The sequence below is a fragment of the Natrix helvetica genome, assembly GCF_964273705.1.
Source record: "Natrix helvetica genome assembly, chromosome: 2".
In the NCBI taxonomy this organism is placed as follows: Eukaryota; Metazoa; Chordata; class Lepidosauria; order Squamata; family Natricidae; genus Natrix; species Natrix helvetica.
The window spans coordinates 27129364-27146030 of NC_138552.1; the positions used below are offsets into that span (position 1 = coordinate 27129364).

General features: G+C 44.2%; 1 protein-coding gene across 2 annotated transcripts in view; it reads right to left on the reverse strand.

Moving 5' to 3' along the window:
- The window catches only part of LOC309385800 (chondroitin sulfate proteoglycan 4-like), a 54494-nt gene that overhangs the window by 16175 nt on the left and 21652 nt on the right, over nt 1–16667 (reverse strand). For both annotated transcript variants that reach the window (XR_014174287.1, XM_081940524.1), the window contains exon 6: nt 8921–9119. Coding sequence is in view for 1 of the 2 variants with exons in the window: in XM_081940524.1 (XP_081796650.1) it covers nt 8921–9119 (199 nt within the window). In the remaining variant the exon portion in view is untranslated. The remainder of the gene's footprint in view (nt 1–8920; nt 9120–16667) is intronic.

A 16667-nucleotide genomic window follows, 5' to 3' on the forward strand; every position in this document is an offset into this window, starting at 1 on the left:
GAAATAAACATTGTTCCTATTGAACAGGAATATTTTCAATCAATATATTATGGTATTTGTATGCTTTGACGCAGAGGCTCAGTGGCTAAGATGCTGAGTTTGTCTATCAGAAAAGAACGTTGGTCTTACCTGAACATTTTTTTCTGGAGATGTGGAGGGAGGGGTCACAGAAGGGTTAACACAGCCTGATTGGTCCATTTGACTGAGAGAAAACTTCTTAACCTTCGCCTTCTCCCGTTGGTTCCCAGTTTCCGCGATGTCACGGCCAGCACCTGCAAGTTAAACACAAACAAGGACAAGCCCCCCCGGGGCCTCCCGATTCTACACCTCCCGGACCCTGTCTAACTAACTAGGGCGGGAATGTGACCCCTCCCTCCACATCTCCAGAAAAAAACGTTCAGGTAAGACCAACGTTCTTTTTCCAGTAGAGTGGAGGGAGGGGTCACAGAAGGGACATACCCACGCTACGTCCCCGGGCGGGCAGACTGGGTCCCAGGTGAGGAATCAGCCACCACCCTCTGAAGGACCCTCCGGCCAAAAGATGCCTCAGCCGAGGCATAAGCATCCAAACGATAGTGCCGAATAAAAGGCATGGGGGAGGCCCAGGCAGCCGCCCTACAAATATCCTCGAAGGGCGCCCTGGTGGCCCAGGCTGCAGAGGTAGCGGCACTGCGGGTGGAGTGAGCAGTGATCCCTGACGGGGGGGTCTTCCCAGAAGCCCCGTAAGCCTCAACTATGGCCAACCTGATCCATCTTCCGATGGTGGAAGAAGACACCTTGCGTCCTAACGATCCTGGATGAAAGGAAACAAATAACGCCTCGGTCTTCCTAATGCCCTGAGTTCGCTTTAGGTAAATGCGAACAGCCCGGCGAACATCCAGCTTATGCCACACCAACTCCTGCTCCCTCGAAGGGTTGGGACAAAAATTCGGGAGCACGACCTCCTGGGCCCTGTGAAACTGTGAATTCACCTTCGGAATGAACGAAGGATCCAGACGAAGGACCACCCTGTCCTGGTGTATTACACACAGGTCACTGCGGGAAGAAAGGGCCCCCAACTCCGAAATGCGCCTGGCCGATGTAATGGTCACTAAAAACACCACCTTAAGGGTAAGCAGACGCATATGTACCGTCCTAAGCGGTTCGAACGGGGAGCTCGTCAGAGCCTGGAGAACCAGGGTCAGATCCCAGGTCGGAAATCTATGAACCGGAGGCGGACGGATGTTAGCCGCCCCCTTCAGAAAACGCTTAATCAGGGGAGAACGGGAAAGAGTGGGGGAACCCTCCCCCCCCCAGAATGGTGGCCAAAGCCGCCATTTGACGTCGGAGCGTATTATGGGACAAACCGTCCTCCAACCCCCTCTGGAGGAACTCCAACACGTTCGGGACGGTAGCCCTAGAGGGATCCAACCCCAAGGGAAGGCACCACTTCGCAAACGCCTTCCATGTGGCATTGTAAATCCTAACCGTGGACGGCCTCCTAGACGCCTCTAAGGTGGCTATAACTCCCGACGATAGTCTCTGCCCCCTCAGGATCCTCCGTTCAAGAGCCAAGCGGTCAGATGAAGCCACTGAGGCCCTGGGTGATGTAAAGCCCCCTGACTCAGAACGACCTCCCCCGGGGGAATCCTCCAGGGGTCTGCTACCGACAGCTGGACCAGGTCCGCGAACCAGGGTCTCCTCGGCCAGTACGGAGCTAACAGGATAACGAGAGCCCTCTCTGTAACTATCTTCCCTATCGTACGGGGAACGAGGGGAAGGGGAGGAAAGGCATAAAGAAGGCCCGGGGGCCACCGGCTCCTGAGAGCATCCGCTCCTTCCGCCGACGGAGACTGGAACTGGGTAAAGAACCGGGGCAGCTGAGCGTTGTCGGGGGAGGCGAACAGATCCACCCGGGGCGTGCCGAATCTGCTGCAAATCTTCCGAAACAACTCCGGGCCCAGTTGCCACTCGCCATCGTCCAGGGTTGTGCAACTCAGCCAATCCGCCTGAAGATTGGACACTCCTGAGATATGCTCCGCCACTATGGAAGCTAAGTGTCTCTCCGCCCACAAGCCCAACAGCTGCGCCTCCCGCCAGAGTGAACGGGAGTGGGTGCCCCCCTGGCGATTGATATGGGCCTTCGTCGCCACATTGTCCGTGAGCAGGAGGACATGGCGCCCTCTCAGGTGATGACGAAAAGTCCGAAGGGCAAGTCGTGCGGCTTTCAGCTCCAGCCAATTGATGTTGTGGCGGAGATCCGAGGCAGACCAACGTCCCTGGGTCATGTCGGAGTCCATCACGGCCCCCCAGCCGAAGAGGCTGGCATCCGTCGTCACTGTGACTCTCTCGGGCTCCCAAAAGCAAGCCCCCTGTTGCAGCGCTGGGGACAACCACCACCGCAAAGAGAGTCTCACCTCCGCTGGCAGAGGGACTGGCCGCAAGGAGTTGCTCATCATCCTTCTCTGGACTGGGATCAAGACCCACTGAAGAGGTCGCAGATGGAGCCGGGCCCAGGGCACTATCCCTATACAAGAGACCATCTTCCCCAGGAGTTGAGACAAGGTCAGGATGGAAACAGACCTTCTTTTTCGTACGGAGGAGACCAGCTGGCGTAGGCTGGACAAGCGGTCTGGGGATAGGCGGACCCTCCCTGACTCGGAGTCTATCACTGTCCCTAGGTGTAGGATCTGCCTGGATGGGGACAGGTGGCTCTTGGGAAAGTTCACGGAAAACCCCAATGCCTGAAGCCAACGGATCATCAGCCGAAGATCCGACGTGGCTCTGGAGAGGGACTCCGCCTGAACGAGGACATCGTCCAAGTAGCACTGAAGTCTCACCGGGATGGAAAGCAGGTAAGCCGCCAGTGCTGCCAGGACCTTGGTGAACGTCCGCGGGGCTGAGGCCACACCAAACGGGAGAGCTCGGTACTGGTAATGCTTGCCCCGGTGAGAGAACCTGAGATAACGCCGGTGAGACTGAAGGATGGGGACGTGGAGATAGGCCTCCGTCAAATCCACTGAGGCCATGTAATCCCCCTTCCGAATGCCCTGCAGGATTGATTTCAGGGACGCCATCTTGAACCGCCTGTATACTAGGTAGCGGTTCAGGCGTTTCAGGTTGAGAATCACCCTCCAACCCCCCGAGGATTTTGGGACTACAAAGAGATGTGAATAGTAGCCCAGACCCCTCTCCGGCTCCGGAACGACCTCCACCGCCCTGATTTCTAGAAGATGGGCGACCGCGAGGTCCATGAGACGACGCTGCTCCGGGTCCCGAGCCGGGGGAAAAACTCTGAAAAAACTTGGGGGTTTGGAGAGGAATTCTAACCTTAGGCCGTGGCGAACGGTCGCCCTGACCCAACCGTCTGACGTGATCTGATCCCACTCGTCCGCATACAGCGCTAGGCGGCCTCCGATGGGATGACTCGGGTTCGAGTCATTTCTCTCTGCGGAAGGGACGCCCCCCCCCCCTCGAAAGGGCCGCTTGGACTGCGGCTGATACCTAGAACGGTCCTGAAAATTCTGCCTATTGAACGACCTGTCCTGCCTGTACGGTTGGTATCGTTGATCCTGATCCCTGTCATAGGACTTGAACTGGGGCCTGCGATAGGGATGGCTACGGGAATCCGCCTTCTTGGTGGATGTCGGCATAACCTTCTTTTTATCTTTGTTTTCCACCAAAATCGGGTCTAAGGGAGCCCCGAACAAATTTGGGCCTGCAAAGGGGGCAGCCACCAGGTCCCACTTGGCTTTATAGTCCATCTGCCAGTTCCTGAGCCACAGGAGCCGATGAGAGGCCACAGAAGTGGCCAAGGCACTTGAGCCAAACCTAACAGCATCTAGGGTCGCATCAGCCGAATACTGACACGCTGCCATTATTTTAGCCAAATCCTGGTGTATGCGCTCATCCTGGATCGGAATGCGATCCTGAAGCTGGCGGAGCCACATGACCGTTGTGCGGTTGAAGTACGAGGCGGCAGCCGCCGCCCGCACCGCCCATGCTGAGGCCTTATAATTTTTACGTAAGGTGAGCTCCGCCCTCTTGTCCTCTGGCTTAAGTTTGTCTGCCGCGTCCCCTGAGACCACTGGGGAAGAGGAGACTAAAGCTGCTATGGGCTGATCTATAACTGGAAGCTGAATAGCCTGCACAAAGGACTTTTCCATGTTGTAGGCGCGACGGTCGTTGCTGCCAGGTGGGGAAAAGTTAGAAGGACGGGCCCATTGGCTAGTAGCCACCTCTAAGAAAAGAGGAGGAGCAGGAATCTCCTCCTTATTGGTGGCCGTCGCTGAGAACATGACCATGTCCGGATCCATGGGCGGTGGGACCGTGGGGTCCCCCGTGCCCACCTTGGTGGTCCTCCTAGCCTTTTTAAGTAATGGTTTGAACATGGCCTGGAGGAAAAGGTTGGAAGAACGAGGCGGCTCAGGAGCCGCATCCTCCTCCTCAGAGAACCCCCAATCATCCCTCCGCGCCTCCCCCCTAGAGGAGACCTCACTCATGAGGGAAGGAGAAGAAGCCCTAGATCTGGACCTACTAAAGGGAGTAACTGTGGTGGTAGGGCCTGTCCCTTTGAGAAATGCCCCTAGAAATGGCTGCAGAAATAAGCCTTTTGAGATTCTCAGGGAGGTTTTCTAGATCCTCCTCATCACCTTCTGAATCATAATCTGGTGCCACATAGGCCCTGCTGGATCTGCTACCCCTAACGGGACCTGCAGAGGTACCTTCCAATGGATCCCCCCTATCTGCTTCTCTAGTCCCCAGGGAAGCCGAAGGAGAGCGAGGCGCCCCCCGCTCCTGACTCCTATCAGATCTGCATGGAGAAGCCGAGGAAGAGGAAGGACTGAACCCCCTGGCCACAGATGGGGGAGGGTAGGGAGCCACCGTGCGTGGGGATCTGGATCTAGGCCTAGGATCCCTGGCCTGTCTCTTCTCAGCTCTTTCAATGACCTTCTCAATAGCCCTGGATCGCCTGAGCTCATCCCTCTGCAGGGCTCTCGAAGGTCTGTCCTCAGCTGAAGGCCTAGAAACCCGAGGCCTAACTGGGGGAGTGGGCTCAGCCTGATCTTCGCCTGCCTGAGCTGGCGCGGCCTGCTGGGACTCTGTTTTATCTGCCATCCCCACTCACGTGTTCCAGAACGAAGTTTTTGATAGTAACGGCCCTTCAGCTGGTGAGAATCGCCTGCTCCGGGCCTCCGGCAAAGTTGCAAACAGCACTGCCACGTTTTTCAAAGCCTCTCCGTGTTGCAAGCCCCAAACACGTGACTCAAAATGGCCACCGGCTTCTTTGGGCGGTGCTTTCAAAAGGGCGCCTAAAAATGGCCGCCTCCCTCGCCCTTAATAGCTAATGCCTGCGAGCTGCAAGTTCGCCTTTCCAAACAACACTCCAGATCACTGCTGGGCTCCTAAGCCACGAGGAGCCTTCCAACACCAAAAAAACGACTCCGCGCTGCTGCCGTGGGCTGTAACCGGCCCGGGAAGCTAGCGGTTTGAATTAGAAGCCGAATAGTCGCTTTCGCGCCGAAAAGCCCCAGCGCGCTGCGAGCCTCACAGGAAAAGTTTTAAAAAGACAGTTTAAAGCACGCAGGGTCGCCCGGCACACCCGAGACCCCAGGCACCAGTCCGGAGCGATCCCTTAGGAGGGGGGAGGAAGCGCCCCCCCCACTGACTAGCTCAGCCTTCTGAGGGCAGCCGAACAACAGCCCTCCAAGGCGGACCCACTACAAAAAATTTTTTTTGAAACAAAAGAATCCGAATTCAAAGTACCAACAACACTAATACTGACTAATAAAACCCAATAAAACACTCTTACTAGGAACCAAACCTGTGTCTTGGACCTTGACTGAGAGGAAACTGGGAACCAACGGGAGAAGGCGAAGGTTAAGAAGTTTTCTCTCAGTCAAATGGACCAATCAGGCTGTGTTAACCCTTCTGTGACCCCTCCCTCCACTCTACTGGAAAAGATTGGCAGTTCAGCAGTTCGAATCCCTAGTGCCGCATAACCGAGTGCGTCCCATTACTTGTCCCAGCTTTTGCCAACCTAGCAGTTCAAAAGTATGTAAAATGCAAATAGAAAAATAGGAACCACCTTTGGTGGGAAGGTAACAGTGTTCCATGCACCTTTACTTTTACCTTTATGCTTTGGCCAAATCTACAACTGGCTGCTTGTTGGGATTAGTAATTGAGTTGATTGTGGTTCAGTAATTGAATTTGACTGCATTTGTTTCTTGCATTCAGACAAGGTTTCAGGGAGCCAGATACCGTATTTTTCGGAGTATAAGACACATCTTTTTCCCTCAAAAAAGAGGGTGAAAATCTGGGTACTTCTTATACACTGAATACAGCATTTTTTGCTTCCTGAAACCCTCTTCACTAAAATGGCCGTGCATAGCCTTTAGAGGCTTTCAGAGTGCTCCTGGGGGTTGGGGAGGGCAGAAATTAGCGAAAAACAGGCCGTTTTTTGCTCAATTTTGCCTCCCCCCAGCCCCCAGGAGCACTCTGCAAGCCTCCTAAAGGCTATGCATGCCCTTTTTTTGACAAAAAGCAGGCCAGTTTTTGCGGAAAATGGGCCATTTTTTGCTCCTTTTTGCCCCACCCCAGGAGCATTCTACAAGCCTCCTAAAGGCTATTCATGCCCTTTTTTGAAAAGAAAATGGGCCCATTTCCACGAAAAACGGGCCGTTTTTAGGAGGTCTGCAGAGTGCAAAACCTTTTTTTAAAATTTGCCTCTTCAAAATCTTGGTGCATCTTATACTCCGGTGCGTCTTATACTCCGAAAAATATGGTAGATCCCATGAAAAAGTAATAATGTCAAAAAAACCAGTTGGAAAGTGTGGCTTGATTTGCCAACTGTGGTTCACTTGCTTGCACTTTTTATTCATCATAATTATTCCCCTGGAATTGCTATCTATCCTTGCATGCCTATGAGTATGTGCATATGGAAATATTGTGCAAGGAAAAATATATTCTATATAGCCATAGCTCTTACTTATATAGGTATTACTTTATTTCATTTGCATTTTAGTAGAAAGAAAAATGCTTATGCATATTTATCTTGGTGTTTATCAGTCTTGTTCCTGAGTTTCTGGTATGGACTTTTATCTATTTGTTTCATTGAGCGTGGTAGGAACATATGTAGTAAAAAATTCAGACTATATTAAGTCATTTAATATTTTCTGGATTAACGAATATGAATTTCTGTTAAAATAGCTTGCTTCCTATCCCATCTACACACACAATAAAACCAGTCATGCGTATAAGAGCAATGGTGTACAATGGAAACTTAATTTATATGCTTTTATGTTTCTGCTCCCCCTCTAAGTCCAATACAAACCTAAACTCTGCTTTCATAAAGCCTAAGTGTTATGAAGTTTGCTTTCTGAACAGAAAAGGATTCTCCTTGCAGCTAATATGTTATATGCTAAATCATGGAATTATCACAAATGCCATTCAATTCTATCTCTATGGAGCTGATTTATTAAAGATCCCAGAAGTATAAAATAAGTGGTTCTCCTATTGGGTTTGACTCTTAACTACCGTATTTTTCGGAGTATAAGACACATCTTTTTTCTTCAAAAAAGAGGCTGAAAATCTGGGTGCGTCTTATACATCGAATACAGCATTTTTTGCCTTCCGAAGCCCCGCCCCTTACCCAGGATGGCCGTGCATTGCCTTATGGAGGCTTTCAGAGAGCTCCTGGGGCCTGGGGAAGGCAGAAATGAGCAAAAAACAGGCCGTTTTGTGCCCCCCCTAGCCCCCAGCAAGCCTCCATAAGGCTATGCATGCGATCTTTTTGACAAAAAATGGGCCCGTTTTTTTGCCCATTTTTGCCCCCCCAGGAGCACTCTGCAAGCCCCCAAGGCTATTCATGCTTTTGGGGGGGGGGAACCAGGCCTGTTTTCGTGAAAAACGGGCTGTTTTGGGGAGGTTTGTGGAGTGCAAAAACTTTTTTTTTCCTTTTGGAAAGCTCTTTAACTGATTGATGAGAATTACATTGATCAAGTGCTGTGCCAGCAGAAACACCTACCTATGTACTGTATTTCTCTCTATCTCTATTTCTCTATATATATCCCTCTACCTACCTACCTACCTACACACACACTCTCTCTCTCTCCCTACCTACCTACTGTATTTCTCTCTCTATCCCTTTATCTACCTACCTATCTACTAACTACTCTCTCTCTCTCCCTGCCTATCTACTCTATTTCTCTCTCTTTCTCTCTCTCTATCCCTCTACCTACCTACCTACACTCTCCCTACCTACCTACCATATTTCTCTCTCTCCCCCCCTCTCTCTCTTTCCCTTTATCTACCTATCTACCTACCTAACTAAACTACTCTCTCTCCCCCTCCCTATCTATTGTATTTCTCTCTCTATTTCTCTCCCTCTATCCCTCTACCTACCAACCTACCTACTCTCTCTCTCCCTACCTATATACTGTATTTCTCTCTCTCTTTCTCTCTCTATCCCTCTACCTACATACCTACACACTCTCTCCCTAACTACCTACTGTATTTATCTCTCTCTCTCCCTCTCTCTTTCCCTTTATCTACCTACATATCTACCTACCTAACTACTCTCTCTCTCCCTACCTATCTATTGTATTTCTCTCTCTCTATCCCTCTACCTACCAACCTACCTACTCTCTCTCTCTCTGTCTCTCTCCCTACCTATCTACTGTATTTCTCTCTCTCTATCCTTTATCTACCTACCAAACTACTCTCTCCCTCCCTCCCTCCCTCCTGTATTTCTTTCTCTTTCTCTCCCTATCTCTCCTTCTACCTACCTACCTACTTTTTTTAAAAAAATTGCCTCTTCAAAACCTTGGTGCGTGTTATACTCTGGTGCGTCTTATACTCCGAAAACTACGTTAGGCTATTTTTAACAGAAGTAAAAACATAATTAACTCTAGCATGAAATTCCATCAACAGTGCAAAATACCTCTATGGACGAACACCACTTGTCCTTCTTCAATATGAGCTTGTGTAAAATTAAGGATACTCTTGTTTGGAGAAGACTTGAGTGCCAAGTGACCATTATTGGGAGGAGAAACAGAATACAATAATTCTGCTGGAGAAGAATCTTTATCTTCTGCCAAGAGTTCATTCTTTGTTATTTCAGTGACTGATCCTACCCACACCTTAAAGAAAAAGAAGAAAAAAGAATTGTTACTCAAATTCTGGCTTTGTTGTTAAATATATAGTTTGTACACAAAGCTGGTTGAAAAAGCAGCTGAGCTTTGCTGATATATCTTTTTAAATAACTTTTATTGTAGAAGTTTTTCAAAGGAATTAAAAACAATACAAATTTCAAGTTAAAGAAGAAAGTTGGGAAGGGAAGGGAAGGAAAGGGATTCTTTTCTGATATATTTCTTAAGGATTTCCTATAGGTTAGGATTCACAACATGGGGTCTGCTGGATGTTTTGGTCTGTAAAAGCAACTTGCTGACTCTAGGTATTGGGAACTATGTCCAGAACTTAGAGGAAACAAGTTATCTGCCCTGTAGCTAATCAACAAGAGTTTATTACTATAATAACCACAATAGTATCCTACTAAATTAGATTATTAAAATAAAATGAGCAAACAATGACTGGGCCCTTGTGTGAAAATCTCATGAACACAGTTCAGTTCTAGTACACAGAATAAGTCTCTGGCCTCGGAGGCACCTTGTTCTTTGATGTTAAGTTTGCATCTGACTATGATTAGTACATCAGTGGGTAATTTAAAAAAAAAATCTGACTGAAACCTACCTATCCCGCTGTTGCATTTGAAACTCATTTCAAAAGACTTCAACTAAATATCGAACCACATCCTGCATGAATTCATATCTAAAGAAACACGGCATGGAATTGCATAGCCTGCGAGCATACACATATTAACGATATCTGAGATCACTGAAATAGCTTTGTTGTCTCAGTACCTGTCTCAATAGTGTCGGTACTTCCTTGCACTTTGAAGTACAGATGGATCTATGATTAAAACAAATGGAGAAATAACTGGGCTAAACTGATGTCAACACTTAGCTGCCTTTTGCTGACCTAGCTCAAAAGAGAGACAGACGCCAGGCTAAAAGAATTTGGAAGAGTGCCCAAAAGTCATAATATTTTGGACATCCTATTGCAACTTTTAGATAGATAACACACGCACACCACACGAGCGCCCGCACATACACACACGCGTAACTTTCCCAGTCTCTTTAATGTTTTTGCTGTAACAGAATTCCTCTGTATCAGAATTCCTGAACAATTCAGCAAGATTTCCTTCCTATGTTTATATCCCATGCTTATACCATTTATTTACAAATTCATAGGCAATTCAATTGGATAAGATCTAAAGAAGCATGCATTAAGTTATCTAAATTTCTATATTTCCTGATGCTCTTCTATTCGCAAAACACTGGTTTGTCAGCTGGAACCAATTTAGATTTAGATGACTGCTAAAAGCTCTTTTTCTTTCCCATACACAGTATGTTTTATGCATAAATCTAAGTCTCATATCGTCAGCATAGCTTATTTGGATTCCCGAGGAGCTTAGTTTACACATAAATCTGCTCACACATACAAAGTATGGGTATATATTTAAATCTATTCACACATATAAGGTAAGGAAATATACCTAAAAGCATGTTTGATTTGATTGCTTTTGATAAATGACTGAGAAAATTAATAAAATAAATCTTGATGAACAATTCTGAATGTTGGACAGATTTTTCCCCGATGTCAAAAAAAAAATATTAAAAGGATCTTGGGAGAATAGAAAGATGTGGAAGGAAAACAAAAACAAAGTGCAAAAAACAAGAATGAAAAAATAATTACTGCAACTATGGAATGTATGGGGGAGGGGAATTATTTCCCAACAGAATAAGTAGATATGGAGTTGTGGAAGTTATATGGAATAAAGTAAAAAAAAATGCTCGGTGACATAATGAAGCTGTAAATGAGGAAAAGAAAATATCCACAGGTAGTCCTCGACTTACAACTGTCATTTAATGATGGCTCAAAGCTACGATGGCCTCAAAAAATGGGATTTAAATCTAGTCCTTGCAATGACCGTCACATCACCCCCTTGGTCATGAGATGGGCATTGGCAAATGACTTGTTCAATGTGTATCTGGTGGCTCTACTAGACAATTGGAAGAAATGTATTACTGTTTCACTCTATGAACAGAAAGATGGTAAGAATGAATGCAGAAGCTACTGAGGATTAGTTTGTAAATACAGCTGAGAAAGTGTTGGGCACAATTGTGATCAAAATGGGGGTGGGGGGATGGGGGGAGCCTGTTCATGCAAATAAGGAGTTAAATTGTAATAAAAGTGAAATTTTTGCAACTATACTGAACGTTGTTAGGTGAGGAAACATATATACGGTAGATGGTATAAGAAGTGTAAACACGGACAGAAAAGTGATGAGTTGTATGTGGCTTTGGATGAGAAACAAAGATTTGTAAAAGAAGAAAAAAAGTTATGTAAAGAGTATACTTCTGTCTACTTTGACAGTGAGAGATTGGTATATCAGGAAAAACATAAAAGAATATTGCATTGCAAACAGGGTACTTAAGAAGTGCATGTGGTAAAACGTGAAAAGGCAAGGTCATGAATGAGTGAGTGTTGAATGAATGTAGACTGAATACAAACATGAACAAGGACTGGATGCAAAACATGAATTTTGCATCCAAAATTCACCACATTTTGAATTGTGAGTTGTGAGCCAGAGTTGTTTGCTGAGATGGTCAACTATAGAAATAAAATCAAAATCAAAATCAGTAAGTATGTCAAGGGGAAGCCTAGAAAACACATAGTTAGAAAGTTAGAAGGACCTGATGGTTATTCCTAGGAATAGGAATTCCTAGGAATAGTCCCTCTAAAATGAAACTGCCAGAATTTTAAATAACAAAAGGCAATATATTAATATGGTGGGAAAAGGGTGATTTGCAAGCATAGAAAAGATATAGTGAAAGGCTTTGGTGTAAATTAGATTTAACTATGTTTCCTTTTCTTTTCTTATTTCCTGGCTTTAATTTCTTAGACTTTTTCTCGCTTCCCTCACACCATGTTGTATGCCCCCAAAAGGTGATAATGTGATGGGTATCTATCCATGCATGTATGTATGTACAATTAATCAACAAAAGGCTATTACAGTATAATCTGATTATTAATAGAAAACATAGGAGGGAAGGAAGTACTCTAAGTCTATCTTAGTGGTTTGTTGGCTCTATCATAAATCATTTAACAACACGTTTTAACCAAAAATGCTTTTAAAATGGCTGTCTAAGATGGAGATGGGTCAGAATGAGATTACTAACTGAAGCAGAAAATATTTTTTTTTCCTTTTTAGAGGTTCTGTTTGCATTTTTTCTGAATGAGAACATACCTTGTAGCATGGAATGAATGAAGCACACTGCAGAAAAATAACTTATTGCCAATTACCATGATCGTAAGAACCACTGAAAGTATCGAATCAAGGTCCTGTAGGCTGCAAATCGTAGTTTGCCTGCTCTGTGGTTACACAGACAGATGTGAAGGGAGAGGTAACCTAGCGAGAGCTATGTGTCAACACTATGGATTCTACATATGATTGTTCTTTAGAAAGATGACTCATGTGTTAGGGTTTTTATCATTTCCTTGCCATTAAATTATGACAAATTTGAAACTGCAAAAATGTTTCATGCAATGCAGGTATGGAAAATGACGCTTCATAAATGTTATTTTCTTATTGAATATTTTTTTCTTTAAGTCACATGTTACAGGATGTTGACTTTCCGAAAGACTTTTCAGTGGCTACATTTGATCCCTTAAGAGCATCTTACTCAGCATTAGACAGTACTGTACCCAGAAACTGAAAGCAGGCTGCAAACACAAAGAGATGGAAATCCATTTAAAATCTAATTTAAGTTTTTCGAAGAGTCATGGGGAAAAATGACATATACATGTTTAAAACAGAGTTAAATTATAAACCAAAATAATTATATCTGTGCAATCCATCCCACAACATTCAACAATGATTTAAGGGGAAAATTTGTCATAATGTGAGAATGCTGCATTTTCCATCTCATCCTCGTGGAAGGCTGCTTCCAGAAGAAATGAGTTATGCTTTGGTCCCTCTGAAATCAAGATCTGAGATGACCAAACCCCTATTGTAATGACTAACTCCATTCCAGCCCAGGCCGTAAACTTTCTGAAAATGATGGTGAGGTAAAGGATATTCCTCCAGCACTGAACTTCAGTTAAGTTTAGAGCTTAGAGTATTGCCTGAATCTTTCAAAATAAGCACAAGTTATACAGCTGTGCTCATTTATGAATTACTGCAATATCACATACAGGTAGTCCTCGACTTACAACCGTTCATTTAGCAACCATTTGAAGTTACAACATCACTGAAAAGAGTGACTTATGACAGTTTCTCACACTTACAAAAGTTGCAGCATCTCAAAGGTCATGTGATCAAAATTCAGGTGCTTGGCATCTGATCTCATATTTATAACAGTTGCAGTGTCCCAGGACCATATGATCATGGTGAAAAGAATAAGGTTCTACATTTAGGCAAGAAAAAGGAAATGCACAGGTACAGTATAGGTGGTACCTTGCTCAACAGTAGTAACTGTGAAAGGGATCTTGGAGTCCTAGTGGACAACCATTTAAATATGAGCCAGCAGTGTGCAGTAGCTGCCAAAAAAGCCAACACAGTTCTAGACTGCATCAACAGAGGGATAGAATCAAGATCACGTGGAGTGCTAATGTCACTTTATAATGCCTTGGTAAGGCCACACTTGGAATACTGCATTCAGTTATGGTCGCCACGATGTAGAAAAGATGTGGAGACTCTAGAAAGAGTGCAGAGAAGAGCAACAAAGATGATTAGGGGACTGGAGACTAAAACATATAAAGAACAGTTGCAGGAACTGGGTATGTCTAGTTTAATAGAAAGAAGGATTAGGGGAGACATGATAGCAGTGTTCCAATATCTCAGGGGTTGCCACAAAGAAGAGGGAGTCAAGCTATTCTCCAAGGCACCTGAGGGCAGAACAAGAAGCAATGGGTGGAAACTAATCAAGGAGATAATCAACTTAGAACTGAGGAGAAATTTCCTGACAGAACAATTAATCAGTGGAACAGCTTGCCTCCAGAAGTTGTGAATGCCCCAACACTGGAAGGCTTTAAGAAGATGTTGGATAGCCATTTGTCTGAAACGGTATAGGGTCTCCTGCCTAGACAGGGGGTTGGGCTAGAAGACCTCCAAGGTCCCTTCCAACTCTGCTATTGTATTGTATTATCACATTTTACGACTGTCTGACAAGGAAAGTTGAAGGGGAAGCCAACCTGTATACTAACATAACGACTGCAGTGATTTACTTAACAAATATGCCAAGAAAGGTCAAAGTATGGGGTAAAATTCACTTAACAACTATCTCACTTAGCAACATAAATTTTGGACTCAATTGACTACCTGTGTATGTTCCTTCAGTGCATTAACGAGATTAAAATTGGATTGGGGAAAAAATAATAATACCATCTTCAGAAACTGAGAATCAAATAAAAGTGAAAAAAAATATTAGTGTGCACAAGAAAACTTTATATACTGAATCCTTCCAAAATAAAAACAGAGCTTACTTTGCCAACAGAAGATCTCAGGAAGCAGCTTGGAAAAGAAAAAAATGATTTAGCATCACTGAAATACTGAAAATATTCACATTGTATGCTATCCTATCTTTATAATGTATTATCTGTTTAAGAACACATTTTATTTTCATTTATCCTAGTTTTGTCTCGCATGTTCTCTATTATTACAGGATTTTTCTTGATAAGATTTGAGAATATTTGGCCCAGAGGTATGCATTTTTTATTTAGCTTTTCCATTTCATACTTTCATTTTGAAATGTTAATATTAGCAAATCCACAGCTAAGATTTTTTTTCCTTTTATGCATGTTTCTAGGGATTGCACTCTGATCTTCATTACTAAAGTGAACACAGTGCTTAATAATGTTTCTGATAAATGGGGAAACTTCCATAAAATTGAAAACGGATCTCCCCCTTATGGTTGCACTGCAGTACTTGCGCTAAAAATCTTGCCATCCAACTACTTTTGCTCATTTTTTAAATTTGGGATAAAGGAGGGTCTTTACTAAGAAAATAAAAGATAACCAAAGTTAGTATATCTATGATTAACGACATTGCATAGTTATCTGCTTAACAATTTAATGACTAAGGATATTTTTTTTAAAGTGACTTCAAAATACCTACCCATCAGGTAAATAAATATTTTTTTTAAAATTCAATAATAATTTGTTTCACACGCCAATGGACTAGTTAATCCTGTAACCATGAAAATGAATTTAATAACTGTTAATATTGTCCTCTATTAATCCCAACTAATAGATTAATAATTAGTCTGGACAAGGATAATGGGGTTTGGCTGAGGCATAGATAATTCAAGCTATCAGAAAGCAGTCGGTACAATTTGGAAAGAATTCCAGAGGAAACCTATACACAATGGATTACTCCTATGACAATCAGGAGGAAAAGAGAGCAGTGGAAAAAAGAATGAAGAAAGTAATGCTAAGGACTTTAATTTAAATTTAAAAAGGGGAGGGGGAGAAGAACGTTTACTTTAATAATTGGTATACAATTTTAGTTACTGAGGTTTATGTATAGGTAATGTGGAGACAGCATAGCAATATGGAAATCTGCTCCCATCCCATTTGTACCTTCTCAATCAGAACTCATTCAAGGAGACTATTTGATTGCACTTATTTGCAAATGTTGGAAAGTTCCAAATAGGCTCCAAATCAGAGATGGGTTCCTACCGGTTCGGACCAGTTCGGCCGAGTAGGTAGTTACTCAGCCATACGTGCGTCTGAACCATTTCTATCCTCAAGGCCGCCATCTTGATTTTCTGTTCTGCACATATGCAGAACAATCTTCATTGAAAAAAATGACTTTTTTTTTAATGTGCATATACACAGACCTTTTTAGGCGCATTTTTGGGTGCAAATGTGCATCGGTCATGTATGTGAGTGAAGCCAGTATGCACACTCAAAAAAAATTTTGAGCCCCGAACCGGTAGTAATAATGACAGCAGGAACCCACCCCTGCTCAAAATTGTATGCACCTGGTCGGTTTTTTTTAAGACAGGTAATGAACACTCCAATGCTGGAGATCTTCAAGAAAAGATTGGACAATCATTTGTTCAGGATGCAATAGGATCTCCTGCCTTAGGCAGGAGGTTGGATAAGAGGACCTCCAAGGTCTTTTTCAGCCCTATGATTCTATGAATTAATTGATTGAACTACCAATCAAGGGGCAATTCTTGAATATAATAAAGGGATGCAATGCTTCCAGATACACATTACGTGAAAAATCCACTTTGAAACATTCCAGTGTAGAAATGGAGAGACAATTCTGCCACTTTGCAACATACTTGTTCATATTAATAATTTCTCATCATTTAATCCTGTTATTAATTTGTTTTAAACAAGAGCAACTATATCTAGCAATAACAGTGCAGAGTTGGGATGTGATCATTAAAAATAAATCAAGGACACAATGAAAATGCATTACGGTCTGCCTTGCCTTTTTTGCTGTCCCCTGGATTTCTTTTAAATTCAACAGTAGTAAAAATGAAAACTGTCCAGATGTTTTAAACATTGGTTTAACCTTTTGAGAGAGCCAATTTGGTGTAGTGGCATCAGGC